At 50.0% G+C, this 24,298-nt stretch overlaps 1 protein-coding gene and 1 non-coding gene across 2 annotated transcripts; one reads left to right on the top strand and one right to left on the bottom strand.

Moving 5' to 3' along the window:
• Positions 1–214: 214 nt before the first annotated feature.
• Positions 215–21,650, bottom strand: Ggt5 (gamma-glutamyltransferase 5). Its single transcript, XM_051153226.1, is given in 12 exon segments — positions 215–425; positions 4,923–5,033; positions 5,173–5,345; positions 5,446–5,561; positions 5,969–6,159; positions 6,804–6,940; positions 9,348–9,494; positions 9,936–10,093; positions 10,630–10,825; positions 11,515–11,610; positions 11,886–12,016; positions 21,327–21,650. Coding segments are annotated over 12 exon segments (1,776 nt in total). The 5' UTR covers positions 21,500–21,650; the 3' UTR covers positions 215–278.
• Positions 1,666–1,771, top strand: LOC127196023 (U6 spliceosomal RNA). The gene has a single exon (XR_007831427.1). It is a non-coding gene; the product is annotated as a U6 spliceosomal RNA (small nuclear RNA).
• Positions 21,651–24,298: the final 2,648 nt, after the last annotated feature.

Below are 24,298 nucleotides of genomic sequence, written 5' to 3'. Positions count from 1 at the left end.
CTTGGACTGGCAGGTACATCATTTAGAGGGTGAACATGAGGCCAAGGGAAGGCTAGAAGAGCCACAGCAGGGCGGCAGGATGTGTTGGGATTGGACAAGGGACAAATCAATCCTCCACTCTTCAGTCATTCACCTGCCATGCTGACCCCAGTCCATTTCAGTCCCAGGTTGATCTCGCAGCAAGGGATCCAGGTCCTGGAGTATTTAGACCTACAGCTTCTTCCATGTGGGACACAGGACTCATAGAGGGCCAGATCCTAGCTCTGGGCAAAGCGGTCTTAGTATCCCGAAGCCTTTCCGTCTTTCCTCCGGTCAGATGCTGCATAGACACAGGGCCCTTCCTGAAACACAGCCTGGACCACATTCAGGAAAAACAACCGCTTGCTCTGGCTCTGGCCTCGGTCCTGGAGCCCCTTCTGCACCTCCTGAAGGAGAGAGAAGGAATATTCATGGACAGAGCAGCTCATGTCACCCCCGTACACAAGGCAGTGACTGGATAAGAGATGGGAAAACAGACCTAAAGAGATAGGACTGGGAGGTGGGGGTAGGGTGGGGGAAGGGGCAGGGGAGGACAGGGTCTAAGGATCCTGGCTAGGGAAAGACTGTGGGCAGGCATTGGTCCTAGAGCATGGACTTTATAACTTGAAAACATCAGAGGGCTATTGGGACTCTAGGTGAGAGAAGCATGGGAGAATGGGGAAACAGAAGGATCCAGAAGGTCCTAGAAACTTACAAGAAGAACATTATGTTGGGCAGATCTGGGCCCAGGGGTCCTGCTCAAACTATGGCACCAGCCAAGGACAATACGTGCAGTAAACTTCGAACCCCTACCCAGATCTAACCAATGGACAGAACATTCTCCACAGTTGAGTGGAGAGTGGGGTCTGACTTTCACACAAACTCTGGTGCCCCATATTTGACCATGTCCCCTGAATGGGGAGGCCTGGTGACACTCAGAGGAAGGAGAGCAGGCTACCAAGAAGAGACTTGATACCCTATGAGCATATACAGGGGGAGGAGGTCCCCCTCAGTCACAGTCATAGGGGAGGGGAATAAGGGGAAATTAGGAGGGTGGGAGGAATGGGAGGATACAAGGGATGGGATAACAATTGAGATGTAATATGAATAAATCAATAAAAAATATTTTTAAAAAAAGAAAATATCAGAGGGATGTAAGAGGGCCACAGAGACTATGGGGACTATGCAAGGATGAAGCAACTTAAACAAACCTCCCCCAACCCCAAGAACCAAGTTCTGGGGTCCGACTAGCTATGACTCCAAGGACAAAACTGAGATGATTTAGGAGCTTCCGCTGAGAAGGTAGCTTTGGAAGACTTGACCTAAGGGGCCCAATTTTGAATCTCTTGAAAATAGCACCTGCTAGGAATCCAAGGATGCCCTGAAACATTGAGGAAGATGAAGTACTAGATGCTAGGTACCACACTGAGGAGGATAAAGTACTAGATGCTAGGTACCCAGGCCCACCAACTCAAATACTACCAAAACATGTAAGACAATAGCAACACAGACAAGAACTCAGACCTAAGACACCCAGCTATGAAGCAGTCAAACTCCTGGGGGCCTATACTTTTATGGCTTATAAGGGGGTGTCTAGGAGGCCCCCAAAGCTCCTGTTCCCATTTGTCCAGAATATCCTTATACTATGCTCTAATTTCAGCAGTGTATACACTAAAACTGGAACCATACAGAAAGAGTAACATGGCCTTTGCTCGAGGATAACTTGTAAATTCATGGAGATTCCATTATATGTGTGCGTATGCATGTATAAGTGTATGTTTGTATGTGTGCATTTGAATGTATAAACATTATATATATCAAGCCAGGTATGGTGGTACATTCCTGCAATCCAGCACTCAGGTGGGCAGAGGCAGGGGGGTTATAAATTTGAGATCAACCCAGGCTACATAGCAAGTCTGAGGCTAGCCTGTGCCAAATTCTGTCTCAAAAGCAAATAAACTTGTATGTATCCAAGAAAATTAGAACCCCAGGGGACCTACTGGGAGACACCCAGGATGTAGGACCATAATTGCTCAGGCATAAGACACTAAATCTGTGAACTTCGAGGTAGAAATTAAAGTAGGCCTTAATTCTGAAGTTCTGCTTGATTACTTTCTTACTTTCTTTTTTTTTTCTGTTTTTGTTTTGGTTTTGGTTTTGGTTTTCCAGAAAGGGTTTCTCTGTGTGTAGCCTTGGCTGTCCTGGACTCACTTTGTAGACCAGGCTGGCCTCCAACTCACAGAGATCTGCCTGCCTCTACCTCTGAGTGCTGGGATTAAAGGTGTGTGCCACCATCTGTTTGTTTGTTTGGTTGGTTTTGGTTTGTTTGTCTGTTTATTTTTGAGACAGGGTTTCTCTGTATAACAAGCTCTGACCATCCTGGACTCATTCTGGGGATCAGGCTGGCTTCGAACTCATAGAGATTCACCTGCCGCTGCTTCCCAAGTGCTGGAGTTAAAGGCATGTGCTGTCATACCTGGCAAATTCTGGTTTCTAAAATGTTAAAGACTTTATGTTTTGGGGATATGAACCCCCCACTACTGCCTTTTACCAATTAAATGGGGGCGGGCAAAAGTCCTAAGAACTGCGCTTCTTCAGCCCCACACTTCCTATGCTGTTTCAAATTAATGAGCCAAGAATTTTGTCCGCTATGATCAGCTATTCCACAGACATCCAAGTATCTCCATGTCTCTACAGTCTTTATAATTAGCCACCTCCTATTTCCGTCAGGTGACATTATGTGACTTGAGCCACTGGCAAGATGAGACTTGGAGGCATGCCCTTAGGGCTTTCCAGTTGTTTCTGTATTTACTGTACAAATTGCACAGTGGCCTTAGCTTTAAAGGCTGAGGCGCTCAGTACGGAAGCCAAAGCGAACGTTTAAATCCTCAGAGGCTCTGCTTCTTGGAATTTAGTGGCCAAACCCCAAGACCTCCCTCGCCTTGGTGGTGTTATGAAGGTCCTTGGAGATTTGAGGTCTCCAAGCCAGAGTTGACGATGTTCTCCACAGAAAGGCCTGGATCTGCACAACGGACATTCTAACACCCCAAGGGAGCCAGGGATCTTGGCCTTAGAGGGGCACTGGGTTCCATTAACCTCAGTTCCCGGACTGTGTGTCATCTTCTAAATTTTCAGAATCAAAGAGTCTCAGAGTGCCAAGTCTTGAGAACCAATAGTTGCTGAGAAAGAATCTTTAGTTCAGAGGCAAGAGCCAAGAGTCAAGAAGTAAGGGCTTAAAAGCACATGCCTTAGATCTTGCATCCTCTAAACATTAGTCCCTTGGTATTCGGACAGAGCATCTGAGATCCCCAGAAGAAGCCTGCACAGATGCTAAAATGCCAAGAATCTGAGTCCAAGGGGCTGAGCACTGAGCCTCAGGTGGGAACAGCAAGGCTCTCGACTCTCCAGATGTGTTGTTCAATGCACCAGAACTGGAAGATATTTGAAGTCAAAATGCATTTGTATATTTACTATATCTAAATAAAAGACATGGCTCAGCACTCAAGAGCACTGGTTGCTTTGGCAGAGGACCCAGGTTCGGTTCTCAGCACCCACATGGGTGGCGCGCCATCATAATTCCAGTGGCGGGGAATCCAGTGCCCTCTTATGAAATCCAAGAGCACACAGACATGCAGGCAATACACTCATACGCATAAAATAAATAAATCTGTTTTTAAAATGTAAGTACGTCTAACCTATCAAATGTTGTAGCCTGCTTTAAATGTGTAGAGCACTACCTTAGGCTACTGTGTTGTCTGAGCCAAAGATCATTTTATCCGAACGTGTTGAGCACCTCACATGTAATTTACTGAGCACTATCCTGAAGTTCGAACACAGAATAGCTAAATGAGGAATCACCACTAATGTCTAGTGAACATTAAATGTTTCCCACTGGATGGGTATAACTTTCTTTTCTTTTTTCATCTTTTCATTTTGTAGTGCTGGGAACTGGTGCATACTTTTTCACTAGGCTACATCCCCAGCCCTGCACATACGGCTTTTATACCACTGGAAAGCGGAAAAATTCAGGAGCCAAACTAGCATGAGGTAAAGACTGTCTGTCAATGCCCCCCCCCCCTTTTTTTACTAAAGGCCTCCTGCTTTAATGGTTTTTAGAATTCTAAGGGACATTCCCAGAAGGTGACCTTGGGAACCAAAACAGTACTTTGAGACCCTTAAACCATAGATAGTTGAAATGGTCCTAAACACAAAGTTGTAGCCTCAAAAAGCTACTAGTCTTTTAATTTAACTTATTTTCAAAACATTCATCTATTTGTATGTGCATGCACACTTGCATGTGTATGTGTTATACACCTGAGCGCATATTGCTGCACCACACGCATATAGGAGGAACCTATAGAGGTCAGAAGAAGGTGTTGGATCTCTCATAACTTTTATACAGTGGCTGTGAGCTGCCATGTAGGGGTCTGAGAGCCATTGAGCAAAACCACTGAGCCATCTCTCCAGCCCCAAAGCTACTCATCTTTCCCTGTGTCCCAACACAGTGCACGCAATTAGCTTCAGAAAACTCACAGGAAGCTAAGTGTCTGTCTGCGGAGGGGGATGGTAGGTAGCCAGTCAGAGAATTCAGGCCCCGGGTCCTTCAGTGGGGAATCACATGTTTGGAAGTAACAACAGTGCGACCCCCCAGGGAGGAGCATCTATACGGCCACAGTCAGAGACTGACAAGACTAAAGCCCTCATCCTGGGAGAAGCTTGGGCAACAGCCTGCTCTCCAATGGATGCCTTGAGACAAACCTATTGTCTCTCCCACTGAGCTTCTCCTCATGGCCCCTGCAGGTGACATGCTCCTGCCTGGCCACACACAGTTACTGAGTTCTTTCCCGGGGCCCCTCGAGCCCCGTGGGTATCAAGAGGCAGGTGGGTGGGAACCTCAGCCTCACCTGGTTGAACTTAGGCTCATATTCCACTTGGCCTTTGCTGTTGACATGTAGGATGGGGGCTGCAATAGCTTCTGTCAGGTCAAAGCCAAGCCACAGCTTATTCATGATGGTCTGGAAGAAATAAGAGAGCAGGGGAAGGAGATGGCAGTGGCCACCCCACCACAACACTCCATCCCCCGCACCTCACCCCCCACCCCAGAGAGCTCCCCCCCCCAGTAGAAACACTCTAACCAAGAACCTTCAGACTCACCTGAGCCACAGCAGAGATAATAAGCTCCCCACCAGCCCCACCAATCACCAGCTTTGATCCCTGGGCTTTGTTGACCAAGATAGAAGGTATCATGGAAGATGGTGGCCGCTCACCTGGAACTGGGGCCAACAAGCATCACTCACACCTTCCAGGAGTACCACCCAGTAAACAGCGCTCAAATGATGGGGGGGGGGCGGATAAATCCACCCAGGGGTTAGCCACCCACCCACCCTCCTTCCTCTCTTTTAGGGGTGCTGAGCAGGAGGCCTCCCTCGCTCTCACCAGGGGGAGGAGTGACTGTGGAACCTGGTATGTGCCTCCAGCATAAGTCCAGTAGCTCGTTGTTAAGGAGGATGCCTGTCTGGGGTGAGTATACCATCGCTCCAAAGCTGCACAGGGGTAAGGTGGAGCCTGAGTTTGGGGCCATGGCTCCCAACAGCGTGAGGCTGCCTTCCAGCACACCAGAGCCTAACACCACCCATGCTCCACTCCCAAAGATCCACTTTGGCCTCTATCAGGATACTTTTTTTTTTTAATGTAAGGCCTATGCCATTCCAGACCTGGCTCATGGCCACCTAGCAATAGCTTTTCTCAGCAAGAAATATCTTTGGTGCCAGATAAATAGAGGGAAAAGCAAAAGCAAGAAGCTGCCTGCCTAGAGACTAGCAAGGACAGGTGGAGAGAGCAGATCAACGGAGCAAAGGAGAGGGGTCTGCCCACCCGCCCCTGAGCTGTGTCTGTGTCTGCCCCTGCCCCTTCCCTTCACCCCCCTCCCCCCGCCCCAGGTCCTACACACGGTGTATTGATGGTGCTGGTGGCTGCCACAGCACTGCCGTCTTCTCCCAGCACAGACACATGAGAGGTGCCCATCCTGTTGCCCGTGACTCCAGACAGGTTGTAGTGGCTGAGCTGATGGTCACCGCGGTCATCTATCTGCCAGCGGATGTGCTGGGCTAGAGCCTCCCCAAGAAGCTCCTGGGAGCTGTTCTGGAGCGAGCAGTCAGTAAGTTAGTGAGGAGCCAGGGCTGGGGAATGGTCCTCAGAGCAGAGGGCAGGATGAACTCATTCCCCACTTTCTCCAATCTAGAAGGGCCTTCTTTGAGCCCATGTGAAGTCTAGCCCCTCCCTGCTATATCTACCATCCCAGAGTCCCTTCCAGCCCTGGGGACCCCTGTCAGGATATTCTTGCCTAGAACTATAAAGCCTGATGTGGTAGAACACGTCTTTAATCCCAGCACTTGGGAGGCAGAGGCAGGTGGATCTCTGTGAGTTCGCGGCCAGCCTGGTCTACAGTGTGAGTCCAGGACAGCCAAGGTTACACAGAGAAACCCTGTCTTGAAAAACCAAACCAAACCAAACCAAACCAAACAAAGCCATCACAAGCCGGGCATGGTGGCGCATGCGTTTAATCCCAGGACTCGGGAGGCAGAGGCAGGTGGATCGCTGTGAGTTCGTGGCCAGCCTGGTCTACAAAGTGAATCCAGGACAGCCAAGGCTCATACAGAGAGACTGTCTCATTAAAAAAAAAAAAAATTACAAAGAAATTCTTCCACCTTCCTTGAGCCAGTCCTGACCCTCCCTTCCTTCTATTTTCAAAGGAAGAAGTGAGGATCAGTTCTGAGGAGTCTTACTTGTATCCCTGGGTGTTTGTGAGGGTCCCACTGCCGCCACCTGTTCCCTACTGCGAACTTGAGTGTCTCCACAAGGCGATGATACACATTCACCTTTCCTTCAGGCTGGGCCACCATCTCTGCAGAGAAGTTGAACCCTGGAGAAGTATCAGGGTGCAGGGGGGTTACTTTGTGTAGTGTGGTGAATGTAGGATCCCCCAAAGATCCCCCAGAATCTACAAATATTGATTTATATAGCATGAGAATTAAAATTACATTTTATGACAAAATATGTTAAGGCTTTTTTTTTTTTTTTTTTTTTTTTTTGGTGTTTTGAGACAGGGTTTCTCTGTGTAGTCTTGGTTGTCCTAGACTTGCTTCGTAGACCAGGCTGGCCTCGAACTCACAGCACTCCACCTGTCTCTGCCTCCTGAGTGCTGGGATTAAAGGCATGCGCCACCACACCTGGCCTTATGTTAAGGATTTTGAGAGGAGGCATTTACCCTGCATTGTGTAGATTATGTAGGTAGCCCTAAATGTGATCACGTGTCTTCTTTTGTCTCAAGACAGGGTGTCTCTGTGTAGCCCTGGCTATCCTGAAACTCACTCTGTTGACCAGCCTCAATCTATACTCAGAGTTCCGACTACTTCTGCCTCCTGGGTACTAGGATTAAAGGGATGCACCACCACACAGGGCCGCATGCATCTTTATAAATCAGATACACTGAGGAGAAGGGATGTCCGCCTCTTGTCTATGGTCTGACTTTTCACAATTTCAGTCACCTGCCGCCACTCATAGTTTGAAAATATTAAACAGAAAGTTCCAGAAGAAACAGTTCATTCTGCGTAGCGTGATGAAATCTTGTGCCACCACAGTGCTCCATTGTGCCAAGGATGTAAACCATTCCATAGTCTAATGGACCCATACTGTGTCTTCTGCCTGTTCCTTCATCACAGCACTGAGCTCAGTACCCACACACGGCACGGTTAGACATGAATTCCACCACTGAACTCTCAGACCCTATTGAACATCTCTGTGATGAGATTGACTGTCACCGTATTGAAGTGCTTATGTCGAGGTGACATATGGCCCCTGGGCACACTTGTAGGCTTGGTTCTGAGCTTGACACCACTGGGAAGTGATGGAAGCTGTAAGAGGCGGGACCAGCAGGATGGTTTAGGTCAGCCTTGAGGTTATTGCTCTATCATACACCCCTGTCACGGTATACCTCCTCACCACAGGCCCAAAAGCAATGGAGCCAAGCAAACATGGACTCCGTGGCACAAAATAAACTGTTTCTCTTTATATGCGGGTTTTTATCGCAAGTATTTGCTATAGCAACCGGAAGCTGACCAACAGTGGTGATGGCGGGGCGATTTTACATACACCAAAGAGAAGCCACAGTGCTTCCTGTCTGTGGAAAGGTTGTTGTGAGTGTCCTATGGTCCTAAATTTATAATTAAACTCTTCACAAGTGTAAGAGAAGCATGTGGTGTCTGTTTGCGCTGTCTGTTCTGAGAGGGAGAGCCTAGTGTGAGGCAGCCAAAGGGAACGGTCCTGTGTATGACCTGCTGTGTGACTTGTAGCTTCCAGAGCTGTGAGGCCTCAGGCAGTCCCTGCAGGCTGGTTCCCTGTGCTGTGTACATCCCTGACAGGCAGTTCGCTACTTGCAGAGCCTTCAGCTCCTGTGCCCGGAGACTGGGTCACAGACTAAGGAAAAGAATGTCACTTCTGTCTGCACAATATTGACCAGTTCCTGAGGCAGAGACCAATCTAGAACATAGCATCCTGACCACTGTCCTGGACAGTCTTGGATGGCATACATCTGTTAACCTAGTGGGTAGAAAAGACAGTGGCCCTATGGTATGATTAGACTCTGTCTTGAGTGTCCCCATAGTGTCAGCATTGGGAGGTAGCTGAACCTTTAAGAGGTAAGTCTTAGGCCAGGTGTGGTGGTGCACGCCTTTAATCCCAGCACCTGAGAGGCAGGGGCAGGCAGATCTCTGTGAGTTCGAGGCCAGCTGGTCTACAAAGCCAAGGCTACACAGAGAACCTCTGTCTCAAAAAGCCAAACCAAACCAAACTAAACAAAAACCAAAAAGGTAAGTCTTCATAGGAAGTCAATAGATCACTGGGAGTATGCTATTGGAGTGTACTTCACTGTGACTCTGGTAGTTCTTATAAAAGGAGCCAGGGGGGCTGGAGAGATGGCTCAGTGGTTAATAGCGCCACCTCCTCTTCCAAAGGTCCTGAGTTCAATTCCCAGCAACCACATGGTGGCTCATAACCATCTGTAATGTGATATGGCGCCCTCCTTTGGCCATATACATGCAAGCAAAGCACTGTATACATGATAATAAATAAATAAATGGAGCCAGGCCTTAAGTACTCAGACTGCTGAGCTAAACTCTGGGTGCTAAACTCTTCTTGATAAGTAACTGTATCAGACATTATAGCTATATGACAGAAAGCTAATGTGTTCCCCAGAGTCAGGGATGAGTGAGAGCTCAGGCTCCCGGCAGGGCAGAGCTGAAAAGGAGAGAGGAGGCCTCAGAGGGTCTTACCTTTCAGCACGTTCAGGATGAAGCTAAGAATAGCACCCCCTGCAGGCGGAGGTGGTGAGTACAGCGTGTAGTTTCCAAGGGGCATCTCCAGGGCCTCTGCCACCTCAGGCTGGAAGGCAGCCAAGTCCTCAATGGTCAGCTGGCTTCCTGGAGAGAGACAGTGAGAGCTCCAGGTGCAGATGGGGATTGTCAAAGGACAAGGAAGACTTGCTACTCAGGACACACAAAGAAGTTCCTCTTCCCGGCTAGTGGTGTAGCCCAGAGGGGTGATGCTGAGTATATGGGCGGCTGGATAGGGTGGGTAGACCGAGAGCAGAGGAAAGCAAGTGGGATAGGAGGAGAAAGGTGGCCAGCTTGGCCACCCAGGCCTCCCATTGCCTCTTCATGGGTAGACTTGCAAAGTCGAGGTACTTGACCACCAAGACCACTAAGGCTAGCAATGGCTAGGCTGGACTAAAGGGGCACCTGACCTCCCCTCGAATCCCTGGAGCTCCCGGTGGTACTGAAGGGGCGTGACTTTACTCCCAGTGCCAGAACGTGACTCTTTCTCTAGCCGGGGCTGGATGTTGGAGTGTCAGTTCAGCTAACCTTCCTTGGCAATGTCCTCCACCAGCAGGTGGCCCAGCCTCCCCGTGTATAAGGCCTCTGCACCCTCCATGGCCACGGTCTCCAGGGTGTTTGCCAGGGCAGGCCATGGGAATGGGTCCTGGGATCTCAAGGCTTCTGTCCCATTGAAGAAGAGCTGTCTAGGGCGGGTAGGAGGCAACCTCAGGCCGATGCCAGATTCCAGCGACGACGCTCACATTGCTGTAGAACTCTAGAGAGATCTTCAGGATTCTTCTCGGGGAAAATAGCCACAGCTCCAGCCCTGGAGCACTGAGAAGCTGGTTTTCTAGAAGGAAGTGGGGCTGGCGCCACCACCCTCACTCCTGGCCCTGGAACCTTTCTAGTGTATCTGTGTCTCCCAGGGTCACTTCCATCACCTACTGGGATGACCTATCACTGATGTACCAGAACAAGAAAGGGGTCAGCCAAAGACCGTCTGCCTCCCCCAAAGAGAAGTAGAAGGGAGCCAGAGCTGGAGGGGCGAGCTATCCTTAGCCTAAGTTAGGTTCTGACCGGAAACAGATAAGCATTGGCTATCCTGGCCCTAAAGGCTTTTTGGTGCCTTAGGATCAGCCTCCCAGCTGAGGAAGGACTGGGGCATGTGGCCGGACCATGGCTGAGCTCAGTCACACACAACAGGTGGAGACGGATTTGAGGGCTACCCTGCAGTGCTCACCTCAGCGATGATGAATACAAGAAGGGCTTCAGGAAGCTGTTGTTGAGGAACTGGCTGAGGACAGAGGGCACACGGAAACCCTTTCGGAGCAGTGCAATGGTGGGCCTGAAGAGCTGAGCCCAAGGCAGGCGGCCATGCCGGCGGTGGGCCTCAGCATAGCCACGGAGCTCCCCAGGAACCCCGATCCACTGGGCACCTGCATGATATGCATCTTCCCTCAGCCCAGCACAACTCTCTCACCCCAATTCGGTCTCCCAGCTTCTGGAGCTTGTGCTTGACCATACTGCTCCCTGCACAGACCTTCTGTGGTGCCCTACAGCCTTCCATATAAATTCCACATAGAAAGACCACCACCAGCCACTGGATCCTTGCAGTAGATGGATCCAGACCTAGGATACCCCACCCCAACCCCCAGAGCCTACTCTGCCCTAAGATAAACTGGCCCTCAAAGATCCCAGGATGCTTGAGCTCCCCAAGACTGGTCTTCCTCATGAAACACCCCTCTCTCCTCCTCCCCCCGCCAACCCCCCACCCAGAATCTCCCTGGAAAAGAAGCCCTCTAGCCGGGCGGGCGTGGTGGCACACAACTTTAATCCTAGCACTTCAGAGGCAGAGTCAGGCAGATTGCTGTGAGTTCAAAGCCAGTCTGGTCTATAAATACAAAGCAAGTCCAGGACAGCCAAGGCTACTCAAAAAAAAAAAAAAAAAAAAAAAAAAAAACCCCTCCAACCCACCCCAGCAGGTCAGGGGGTCCACACAGGGGAATCAATAGTCTCCATAGCCTGTTCATGAGTCACACTGACCCTTTGGGGGTGCTCTAGACAGACCCATAACAGAGAGGAATAGGGATTAGGTTGTCTAAAGAAACCTTCCCACAGGCCTTACCTGTGCCCAGTGGCAAGGTGTTTTTACACCGGTCTAGCAGGTCCTGGAAATGGCTGGCCGGCACTGTCTCCCGAGCGTTGATGACTTCCACCTTCCCTGGAGATGAGAGAGGGTGAGAGATGGCCCCAAGTTGGTCAAAGTCTTGGTTCCCATCTCCGTGCTAACCCTTAGAACACTGCCATCCTCCAGGGCTCTATGCAACAGAGGCAAAGGCAGCACAGAGGGTCCCCAGAGGACCGAGGAAGAAGCAGGCAAAGGGGCCCGAGCAATGAGTGCCCCATGAGAAATGAGAGAGAGAGAGGCCCCAGGAGAAATGAGAACCCCATGACTGATGACTCTATCTCCCCAGGGAGCATCACATGAGGGCCCACCTGTTGATGCAGTGTAGATGGTGAAGATGACCCCTCCTCCCAGGCCCATGCTCTGAGGGTTAACAACACCAGTGCAGATCAGGGCGGCGATGGCGGCATCCACAGGTGAACCTCGCTGCTGGAGAATGGCTCTAGGGGGACACGAAACAGAATCAGAGATCTGGCTTCCTTATCCCATATCTCTTCCTGTACTCATCTGACTGGCACTGACTGGGAAATAGTGGCACATCGCTGGTCTATCTTCTGACACCAAACCCCAAGGTGGGTGAGAAAAGACACTGAGCTGCCCTCCTCCAATCCAGCTACTCACTGGCCGAGCATCACGCCCAATCAATAGACTGCAATGTCTGGTGGCATTTACATATCCCTGTGAAACAGACAAGCTGGTTCTCAGTTTACAGAAGATTCTGCTGCCTTCATCCCCTGGAGCTCCCGGCAACACTGGCTTGTTGCAGCAGGCAGAAGCCGAGACTGTCTAAGCTGGCCTTTGGTGGGTGACCACAGGACCCAGCCACTAGGGTCCAGGACTCGGACTGATGACCCCCTACATCTTTTTCTTTGTCCTCAAGCCTATGGCAACGCTCTTGGGCTTCAGACGCTCTTGGGCTTCAGACGCCACCTTGCCTGTCCAAGGGGCAGGTCTTCCCACTCCAAAGTGTTGGCGAGCCTGGACAATGTAACAGTGGCTACTATGCCAGGAAGTACAACCCACAGAGCTCACCAAAGACCACCTCTTCCTTAACATTTAGAGGCCCTCCACAGCCCCTCTAGAATTACCATTTGATTTCCAGGATTACTCAGGGGGCAAAAGACTGGAGGGTCTGGTCTATATATAGTGAGTTCCGGGCCAAATAGGGACACAAAATAACTGAAAATACATATACATAGAGACATGCATGCATAACATCCTTGGTTAGGTCTTGACTTCATATCTTGTTAAAGGAACATGCAGATTGATCCTGAGACATCGGGGCTAGGAGACTGGAATGTTCTCCAAGACTGATAAGCATGTCGAGAAGACTCCCCATCTATGAAGGATTAGTCCCCAACTTGGCACTCTTGGATGATGACGGAAAATTATTTTTGGTGATGGAATATTTAAAGTGTGTCTTAATTACTGTTTAATTGATGTGACGAGATACTATGACCAAGGCAACTCTTATTTAGAAAAGAGCATCTAATTGGGGGCTTGCTTACAGTTTCAGAAGGTTAGTCAGTCCATGACCATCATGGCAGAGAACAGGCATAACGCTGAAACAGTAGGTGAGAGCTTTACATCTTGATCCACAGGCAGCAAGCAGAGGGAGGAAGACAGACAGGGGTGGGGGTCGGGGTGGCATAGGGGGTTGATGCACAGGAATGGCGTGGCCTATTGAAACCTCAAAGCCCACCCTTATTGACACAGCTCCTCCGATAAGGCCCCACCTCCTACTCCTTCCCAAACAGTTGCACTAACTGTTGAGTAAGCATTCAAATATATGAGCCTATGGATACCACTCTGATTCAAACCACCACAAGATACGTAGCCCCATGTGATGTCTTTTGGGGATTGAAAACAGTCTTAATGCCCCTCACCCAAGCTCTCCACTTTTGCCTTGTTTTGTTTTGTTTTGTTCTTTGAGACAGGGTTTCTCTGTGTAGCCCTAGCTGTCCAGAACTCACTTTGTAGACCAAGCTGGTCTTAAACTCACAGAGACCCGCCTGCCTCTGCCTCCCAAGTGCTGGGATTAAAGGCGTGCGCCGCCACCACCACCTGGCCAAGCTCTCCATTTTTTCTCTCAGACATGAGGTAAGCAGCTTTGCCATGTGATGCTCCAAAGCCATGAGGCCAACAGATCATGAGCAAAACCTCCCAAACAGCAGGCCAAAAAAATTCCTTCTTCTGAGGTATTTGTTATGATAATGGAAATGTGACCAACACAATATGTGTAAAAGAACTTAGCCATGGGCTAGAGAGATGGCCCTGCAGTTAAGAACATTAATTATGGGCTGGAGAGATGGCTCAGAGGTTTAAAAGCACTGTCTGTTCTTCCAAAGGTCCCGAGTTCAATTCTCAGAAACCACATGGTGGCTCACAACTATCCATAATGAGATCTGTCACTCTCTTCTGCAGAGTGTCACTCTCTTCAGGCAGAATACTGCATGAATAGTAAATAAATACATCTTTTAAAAAAAGAACATTAATTGTTCTTGCAGAGACCAAGGTTTGACTGCCAGTACCCATATGGTAGCACACAGACATTTGTGGCTTCGGTTTCAGGAAGTCCAGTGTCTCTATTTGACCTCTGAAGACACCAGGCACACATGTGGTACATATGCATACATGCAGCAAAATACTCATACACATAAAAATAAAATAAACATATATATGTATATGAGAGAGAGAGAGAGAGAGAGAGAGAGAGAGACAGCATGTTTCTGACTTAATTTGAGCATTGAAAAAAAGAAAAAAAAATTAAAAAAAAAAAAAGAAAAAAGAAAAAAAGAAAGAAGGGGCTGGAGAGATGGCTTAGTGGTTAAGAGCACTGGCTGTTCTTGCAGAGGACCATGGTTCAGTTACCATCACATACATGGCTGCTCACAACCATCCATAACTCCAGTTCAATGGGACATGGTGTCTTCTTCTGACCTATTTGGCACGAGGTACACATACTTACGTGCCTGTAAACTTTCACACACATAAAATATTTCTTTAAAGCAAAAGCAAAAACACACAAACATAATAGAACAAAGCAAGCATCTGTGAGTCAGCAGAAACACTCAAGCTTTAGGGGCAGGGAGAGGAGAGGATGGCTAGAGCGCATCACCAGTGAATAGTGAGGAAATTGTAAGTTTGGGAATCCGGTTTTGTCTTGTCCCTTTCCTAGGTCACATGGCACTCCGCCATCACTTCTGAAGACTGCCAGCAAGAGACCATCAGCAGACACTGCTACTCAGTCCTGAGTCAGCGGGCTGAATAAGGATCACTTAGAAACAAATTGTAACTTATCATTTCTTTCTTTTTTTGTTTGTTTGGTTTGGTTTGGTTTGGTTTTTCAAGACAAGGTCTCTTTGTGTAGCCTTGGCTGTCCTGGACTCACTTTGTAGACCAGGCTGGCCTCGAAATTTACAATGATCCACCTGCCTCTGCCTCCCGAGTGCTGGGATTAAAGGCGTGCGCCACCACCGCCCAGTTTATCATTTGTTTCTTAAGATGAATCTCAACACAAACTCAACATGAATACTTTTTTTTTAATCAGTTTTTAGCTGGGTGTGGCAGAGCATACCTTTAATCCCAGCATTCGGGAGGCAGAGGCAGGTGGATCTCTGTGAGTTTGAGGCCAGCCTGGTTTGCCAAGGGAGTCCAGGACAGCCAGGGCTACACAGAGAAACCCTGTCTGGAAAAAAAAAATCAACACAGAATCAGAAAGTAGTAAAAGGGGAAACAAATACCCAGGCAATACCATCCCAGCCCAGGGTGTGGCACGGAGATCCAGCGCCTGCCTTGCTCAAGGGCCTGGGCTTAGCCACCCAAGCTAAAAAAGGAGGAAATCAGCAGAGCCAAACACTGTTTCTTCATAAGGGCCATCAAGATGGGTCAGGAACAGAGATTCATTAAAGGCCCTGTAAGCTTTTGAAAGATGCTAACAGGGTCTTACTATGTGGACCAGGCTGGTTTCGAACTCAGAGTCTTCCCAGGTACTGGGATTAAAGGTGTATGGCACCATGCCTAAAAAGATTATTTTTGTTTTGGTTTGGTTTTTTCGAGACAGGGTCTCTCTGTGTAGCCCTGGCTGTCCTAGACTCAGTTTGTAGACCAGGCTGGCCTCGAACTCACAGTGATCCGCCTGCCTCTGCCTCCCGAGTGCTGAGATTAAAGGCGTGCGCCACCATGCTCAGTGAAAGATTTTTATATTTTAAAAAAGTATGTCAATACATGTGACGGTGTGCATAAACTGAACACATTTCTCGAAAAGAATTTACTAACTTCTTGTAATTCATACAAAGAAATAGAAACTTGGGTGGGTGAGATGGTTCAGTGTTCAGTGTTTGCTGCCAAACCTGATGACTAAAATGCAGTTTCCAGAATCCACATGATGAAAGGAGAAAATCAACTCCACCATGAGTTGGCCTCTGACCTACATCACACACACACACACACACACACACATATACACACACATACCACACCACACACATACACAAAGTAAAAAAATAAATGTAAAATATTTAAAACATAGAAACTTGATACCTACTAAAGAAACAGAAACCTCCAGGACGGGCATGGTGGCGCATGCCTTTAATCCCAGCATTTGGGAGGCAGAGGCAGGTGGATCTCTGAGTTTGAGGCCAGCCTGGTCTACAAAGTCCAAGACAACCAGGGCTATACAGAGAAACCCTGTCTCAAAAACAACAACAACAAAACCCCCAGAAAAGTTTCACATTCGCCCACAAATAACTCAAGCACAGAGGGGATGTTAGCTCTCTGTTGCTATAACAAATACCGAGATAATCTGCTTTAAAAAAGAAAGTTTTGTTTGGACTCACAGCCCAGAAGGCGTAGTCCACAGGCCAGCTGCTTCTGTGGCTCTGTGGCTGTGGTGACATGTGGTAGAGGTATTTGGCAGCACAAAACCTCCCAGGAAGTAAAGAGAAAAATGGACGGGACTGGGTCTCACAGTCCTCTTCCAGGGCATGTCCCAGGCCTCCCAAGGCCTCCTACTCTGCCTGCCTCTTAAAGTTCCGCAACTTCCCAAACCCACCAAGAGGCGAGCTCACCCTGAACACCACCTCGAGAAGACATATAAGTAAGATCCGAACTAGTGCAGAAGGCTTAGCCAGTAAATCCTCCTCAGCAAGTAACGATAGAATAAGCCCACTTAAAGCACACAAAACATTAAAAGAGAGAATGGCTCTGTGACAGTTACGATCAGCTGGCAGCAATCTAGAGCCACCTGGGAGACTGGCCCCTGGACATGAATGGATGATTTTGACTAGGTTTTTTGTGGGTTTCCTGCGAGGGACCCTGGACTGTATGGAAAGGAGAAAGGAGAGAGAGCACAGGCATGCCTCATTCTCTTCTGTCTGTCTGTCTGTCTCTCTCTCTCTCTCTTTCTTTCTCTCTTCCAGAACTCACTCTATAAACCAGGCTGGCCTCAAACTCAGAGATCTTCCTGCTTCTGCCTCCAGAGTGTGTGTGGGTCCAATCAAAGGCATGCACCACCACGCCCGGCTTGTTTTCTGTGTCTTGACTGTGGCTGTGAAATGCTCAGCTGCCTCCCACTGCTGTCGCCTTGACCTCCCCACTGTCTGTAATGAACGGTCTTTGTCATCGGGGTATTTTAACACAGGCATGGGAAAAGAAAACACAGCTTCCCAGGTCTTTATGGGACCAACATGAACCTGTCACCAAATACAATCAAGTGTGGCTCGGGGGCACAGCATGTGCCTAGTGTGCACCAGGCCCTGCATTGGATCCACGTGCTGAAACAAAACTAAACTGATGAGACAACTTTAAGAAAGGGAAATTGCAGACCATCAAGACAAAAATTAGTGGGTCAAAATTTTTATCGCCTATGACGTAAAAATCATATTGAATCACTATTGGGCGGAGCTTATGCTAGGAATACAAAGTGGCTTAAGACTCACTGTGTTTTAAGGAACTATTTATTTATTATGTATACAGTGTTCTGCCTGCATGTGAGCCAGTAGGCCAGAAGAGAGCGCCAAGCCTCATTATAGATGGTTGTGAGCCACCATGTGGATGCTGGGACTTGAACTCAGGACCTTTGGTAGAACAGCCAGTGTTCTTAACCTCTGAGCCATCTCTCCAGCCCTCCTCACAGCATTTTAAAGGGAGAGAAATAACAAGATAGAAAATACCTCTAATGTTCAACCTAGTAAGACCAGCAGAAAGAGGGCAGGGAAGGGCTCCATGCTGCCGGCCAGGATGGCTCCCAATGTCCTGATCGACAGAGAAGGATGTGTGTGAGAGAGAGGGGGAGGGAGGGAGAGAGAGAGAGAGAGAGAGAGAGAGAGAGAGAGAGAGAGAGAGAGAGAGAGAGAATTTTACAGACCAGAAACATAAACAGTAATCACACCCAACCATCCAACATGGTATCTCCTCTCACGAAAGGGGGGAGGGGCTTACCACTGTGTCCCTAGGTCACGCTGGGATTATACTTGTTTCTCTCATATTACTTTACCACCGTGACAGAAATGGATCCCAGAACCTCAAGCATGGTAGGCAAGCACCGCACCACTGAGCATGCACTGACCCCTCACATGTTTGATACACAGCAAACAAAAGCATTAGATGTTGCAGGGAAGGGAGGGGTTCCAGAGTTACCCATGTGTTACCCCCCAACCCCACAACCATAAGCCTAAGCCAGAAGCCTGGGACTGTAGTTGCCCCGCTATGGTAGGACTACGGTAGGGCTATAGTTTTTCTAGCCGGCTCTAAGAGTAATCAATTCCAGGAGCCTGGCTTTCCTCAGCTGAGAACCGGGATTGGCTTTGATCAGTAAGAGACTGAAACACTTTGCATGCGCCTCTCCTTAAGGAACCCGCAGGCTGCTGTCACCACTGCTGCCGAGACACGCTCGCTCAGCTGTGTGTGTGTTCACACAGGCATTTACATACATGTGTACCATCTGTAGATGCATAGGGCTTTTCCTCATGAGCCCCAGTGGTCAGGGAAGGCAGCCAGCCACTTCCTGGCGAACTGGCCAGGAATACGGAGAACATGAAGGTCGCAGAAGAAGTTTCTGGCGGGGAGGAAGAAAGGCCCTGGAAGTTAGGGACTAGGAGCCACACACACCCTAGCCTTCCCTCAGGTCCTGAGAAGTTGGCCTATGTCCGGATCAACTGAGGCAGACAACACTATACAGAGCTACTGAAGGAATAAACAGGTCTTTCGTGTGAGGTGAAATCACGTGTTGGCTCACAGCCGTCCCATGAGGGAGATGCCAGTTTAAATGTCACTTCACAGGGAAGAAACTGAAGCCCACACGGTGCTATACAGCTTGGCCTGTGTTACTGCTCTCCTCTGAGTCCAGAGTGCAACCCTGAGCAGGCCATACTCAGCCCTTGGGGTTCAACTGTCACCTGACTTGTGGCCCATTGTCATTCCAGATGGCAACCTCCAGAAACTTGTTCCCCAGGTCTCCAAGGAGGCCCTTCCTTCTGCAGTGTTGGTAAATATAGCTGTTGCCATTACATGCCTAGCGCTGGGCAGCTTGGGGTCCAGGGGGAGGGGGAGGAGAGGGGGACTTTAGAAAGAATGGCACCTGCCCTGTACCCAGCCCTTCTATACTGGCAGGAGTGGCAGGAACAACAGGAGGGGGAGAATGCCAGGCCAACTGACACTTCCGGCTGTGACAATGGTCCTCTCCTGGGCAGACATCCTAAGTCAAATGGAAAGCTCTTGGCTAGAGGACACAGCAGCAGGGGCACTTTCCTGAGGCCTAGCCTGGCTATGGTCACTGACTTCATGTTAAGTAGCTGGGGCCCCGGGGAGACTCCCTCCCACTCCTGGCTTCTTAAAACAAGAACAGGAAGCAGGGAGAGTTGTTTGATAAAACACCAGGAGTGGGGGTTGTGGAGGGAGGGGGGTTGTGGGGGACCCACATCCGCTTTTCACCAGGGGAGAGCTTGGGAGAAAAAGTTTAGAGTGCAAAGGAATGCCGGCTCCAAGTCCAACCACAGCCTGACCCTCATGGGACGGGGGCAGAGATCTTCCTCCCTTGTTCATGGGGAACGAGGGTGGGGGGGGTGGGGGGGTGATAATAGGGGGATCAGGGGGAATGTGGGGGAGGGGCAGGGGGAGGAGGCAGGGAGCAGGGGGAGGAAGGGGACCAGGGGGAAGTGGGGAAGTGGGGGGGGGCGGGACAGGCATCTGGCTGGCTATCTGTGGGGCCTGAGCAAACACACACACACCCACCTCTTTTGCATTCTGGGAGCATTAAATAGCCACTGCATCTCACAGGACAGAGCAACAGTTGGTCTTAACCCTTGCGTCCATGGGGAACAACACCCTGTGCGGTAGAAAGGATGGGCCCTGCTGATTTGAACTGCTATTCCAGTTACTGCCAAGTTAAATGTGGATGTGAATGAGGAGACAGAAAAAGCCTGGGAACTCAGACAAGTGGGTCAGCAGGGTTGGAGGCTACGATAAGCATAGGAGGTGGGAGAAAATGGATAGACAGGTGGATTAAGGAAGGAAGGAAGGAAGGATAACAAATTCAAGAACAGGGACTGGAGAGATGGCTCAGTGGTTAAGAGCACCGTCTGCTCTTCCAGAGGTCCTGAGTTCAATTACCAGCAACCACATGGTGGCTCACAACCATCTGTAATGTGATATGGCGCCCTCTTCTGGCTTGCAGGAGTACATGCAAGCAGAGCACTGTATACATAATAATAAATAAATCTTAAAAAAAAAAAAACAAATTCAAGAACAGTCAAAGAAAAGTGTACTAGTGTGGTATTTTGGGTTACCACTCTCCCTGCTGACTCTTTCTTGCCACTTTCTTGGCTCCCAACAGCTCAGGGGTGTAATGTCTCCTTGTGCACACTGGAGCCCCAGTCCCACACTCCCAGCTGGTTCCACCTAAGCAGGTGTTTAAGGCACTTGAGCCCCATAGTGGGCTACCAGGCTGATATTCTGGGAAGGAGGGCCCAGAGGGCTGGAAGGAAGGAAAGGTTTGCCCAGGTTTCTGATGGGCCCAGTTGGGTGCAGGGGAGCAGGAGTGGCTTCCTGTCACAGCTTGGTCCTGTGGTGGCATGGTGGGCAACAGAGGCTTCCCATGGGCTGGGTTTCCTAGAAGGTGGTCAGGAAATACACACTGTGGCTCCTGTCACTCTTTCTTCCTCCCAGCCTGTCAAACTTCAGTCACCCCACTCACCAAGGCCAGACCCTGTCACAGAGAGGGAGGTCCTGACAGATGTAGCACTGGTGTGTGTGTGTGTGTGTGTGTGTGTGTGTGTGTGTGTGTGTGTGTGTACTGACAGACTTGGCGATGTAGCCTGGACCAGGAAGGAGATTGGCCCTAGGAAGCGTGTATGGCTGGTAGGCAGGACAGACAAACATATGGACCCTGAAGCCCATTGCTGAGGTCTCTGAAAAAGTTCCAGCCTTGGTCAGGACAAATAGGGACAAGGTAGCAGGTCTCAGTCTGCCTTTCCAACCAGCATTGTACAAAGTGGTCTTCGTGAGCAATAGAGTCGCACTGTCTTTTCAAAACCATCCCATGTGCCTGTCTTCCCTAGGGACACGCCTTCACTATTTTATGCAAGGACCCCAGGACTGACACACATGGGAACGGCACTGGGAAGCCAAAACACACATGCCCCTTACCTGACAGGCAGGATGGCACTCACGTGTCCTCTTCACACACCCCAACACCACAGTCACACGGTCTCCAGAAGCAGCCAGCTGCCAACGGCCGCTGAGCTCACACTCACCGTCCGATATCAGAGCAGATCTTGGCGTCGGCAGCGACGGCAGCATGTGCGAAGGCCTCAGGACCACAAGAGGCGTGATGAGGAGAAAACACCACAGCAAGCACAACGATGGCCAGACCCAGACCCAGACCTAGCAGGACCAGGCAGACTGTGGCCTGGTGGCCCCACGCCATGACTGAATGGCCCAGGGAGAGAAGAGGAGGCAGGTGGGGCACACAAGGCAGTGGACAGACAGAGGGGACAAACTGACTGCCAGATGAAAGGAAAAGAAACAACACAGGTGAACTCTCAGGCGATTGGACAGATGGAAAAGATCAATGGGGTCCAGAGAGAGAGAGAGAGAGAGAGAGAGAGAGAAGAGAGAGAGAAATAGTTACACAAGTCAAGCAATTGGATAAAAAGGATGACAGACCAGCTGATAGGTAGGCAGGCAGGTTACAGAGGAGCAACAGGAAGTCAGCCAGCCAGATGGCTTTTTGGATAGACAGACAAGACAGACAGTGGCCAGGCTGCTACCCACCACTGCTTGCTACAGAGGCAGATCTGGCCACAGGTCTGAACTTCCAGTTTTTAGCTTCTAGAGCTTGGCCCTGGAAGGTAGCCAGGCATCTACAGGGAGTTTTTTTTTTTTTCTTGAAGAGAAGAGCCAGCTGCTGCTGTTAACTCTTTCACTGCCAATTGATCCCATGGCCTTTTCTGCTGCCCCAACACCACCCAGCGGCTCCTCATCCCAGTGCCCTTGGGAATGTGAGGCTTGCTGCCCGCCAGGGGAACTTAGGCACAGGACTCAGAAACTCTTTCTTGCCACTTTCCTGGCTCCCAACAGCTCAGGGGTGTAGTGTCTCCTTGTGCACACTGGAGCCCCAGTCCCACACTCCCAGCTGGTTCCACCTAAGCAGCAACTCAATCTAGCCACCCACATGGTACAGGGATGGCGCTGAAAGTGGACCAAGGCAGCCACTCTGGACCATTTTACCACAGCCCGCCACAGCCTTATTCATACATGTGAACGTTCAGTGAGAAGGTGATGAGCAGATGGGCCACATGTCTAACTCCTGGTACCCAGTGCCTCTGCATCATGCACCCTGGGACACGGTGACCCAGAAACACAACCTTAGGCCTTTGGAGGGTGAGGCTGTCCTGCTTGGGTACCCTGCTGGCTGCTGGCTGCTGGCCTGTCTCCCTGGATCCAGTGGTGCTCAAGATGATTGCTGAGCCTCTTCCTCTTGGGGCCCTGGCTTAGGTCCTGTCTTTCCCGGGCCTCAGGGTGTTCAAGTGCGAGGCAGGCTGGAGGAGTGAGGACCCACTGATGTGTTCTTGTGTTCTTTTTTATCAGGCTTAATAGGCATGCAGAGCAGGCGAGCACAGGACTGGATTTTCTCTGGCTCAGTGCCTTCCCAGCATCCCTCACTCTGTCTTTCCACCGAGCATGCCCCTTCCCATCTTCATACCCCCTGCTTGGCACCACCCAAAAAATGAGGCCCAGAGAGAGAATGCCTATGCTGGCCACCCAGCCTGTTAAGTGTCACACCCAGAGCCCGCAGCCTGGGCCAGAGAGGCTGTTTCCTGGAAGCCTGTTCCCACATCTGCTTAGAGGGAGAGGGTAGTGTCTGTGGGAGCCTTCCCCATCCCAGATGTCTCCCACACTGCCATGCCTGTTGCTCAACCAGTAACCAAAGCACATTCCTAAGTGTAGGCCAGACCACTCCACTAGCCGCAGCTAAGTTCTAAGGCCAAAACAGTGAGGGACAAGCCGACCCAAGGGTAGGTTGTCTTCCCTCCCCCTCCCTTGCTGGGACACCCTGGTCAGGCACAGGCCACAGTGCAGAGAGAGTGCTCCAAATTCTCAAGACTGGTATCATACAGAACTCGGCTGGGAAGGCCAGTTCTGATGGCTCTAAAGGCCTTTACCCAGGAGGTAACCGGGAAAGGACGGCAGAAAGGAAAGGTCCACTCAAGGCCCCAAGTCCCCGAAGAAACTCTGGGATAAATCCCATGCATCTGGGAGAGTGAAGTACATCCCCGGACACGTTGGGTCCACGGACCTCCCCAGCCAGTCCCATGGGGCATGGAACACTGTGACATACCACACCTCAACACAGTGTCCTGGGGAAGCCTGCCTTCTCCCTTACAAATACGGACTGAGGAATGACTGGCACCCCCACCCGGTTCAGTCTCTGACTTCCTCAGAGAAGCGCAGAAACAGAGACTTCTAGGGCCCGGACATGGAGCATACCTTATAGGACAGTCCTGCTTTCTTGTGGGCAGGTTGGAAACATCAGGATTTCTAGCCTCCAGGGACCCTCCTCCAGCCACCGGGCTCCTTCCCTCAGGGACCCCAATGGCCCACTACGTGTCTCCAAGCGTCCACCTTACTTCAGGGTCACAGCTTTGAATTCTCAAGACTTTGACACAGAGGGAGGGGCGGCTCTTTTAGCAATGTTCTGGCTTGTTTTATACCAACTCAACACAGGCTAGACTCATCAGAGGGAGAGCCTCAACAGGGAAAATGCCTCCATAAGATCAGGCTGTGAGCGTGCCTATAGGACTTAATTTCTTTTTTTTCTTTTTTTCTTTTTTTCTTTTTGTTTTTCGAGACAGGGTTTCTCTGTGTAGCCTTGGCCATCCTGGACTCACTTTGTAGACCAGGCTGGCCTCGAACTCACAGCGATCCACCTGCCTCTACCTCCCGAGTGCTGGGATTAAAGGCGTGCGCCACCACGCCCGGCTCTGGACTTAATTTCTTAATTGACAGTTGAAGGAAGAGGGCCCAGCCCATTGTGGGCAGGGCCATCCCTGGGCTGTTGGTCCTGGGTTCTATAAGAAAGGAGGCTGAACAAGTCATGGGGGACAACTAGTAAGTAGCACCCTTCACAGCCTCTGCATCAGCTCCTGCCTTCAGGTTCCTGCCCTGTTTGAGTTCCTGTCCTGACTTCCTGTGATCCTGTCCTGACTTCCTGTGATGATGAACG

The sequence above is a fragment of the Acomys russatus genome, chromosome 11 (genome assembly GCF_903995435.1).
Source record: "Acomys russatus chromosome 11, mAcoRus1.1, whole genome shotgun sequence".
NCBI classification, from domain to species: Eukaryota; Metazoa; Chordata; class Mammalia; order Rodentia; family Muridae; genus Acomys; species Acomys russatus.
Note: the sequence above shows the minus strand (reverse complement) of the source record. Positions and strands in the feature narration are given on the sequence as shown.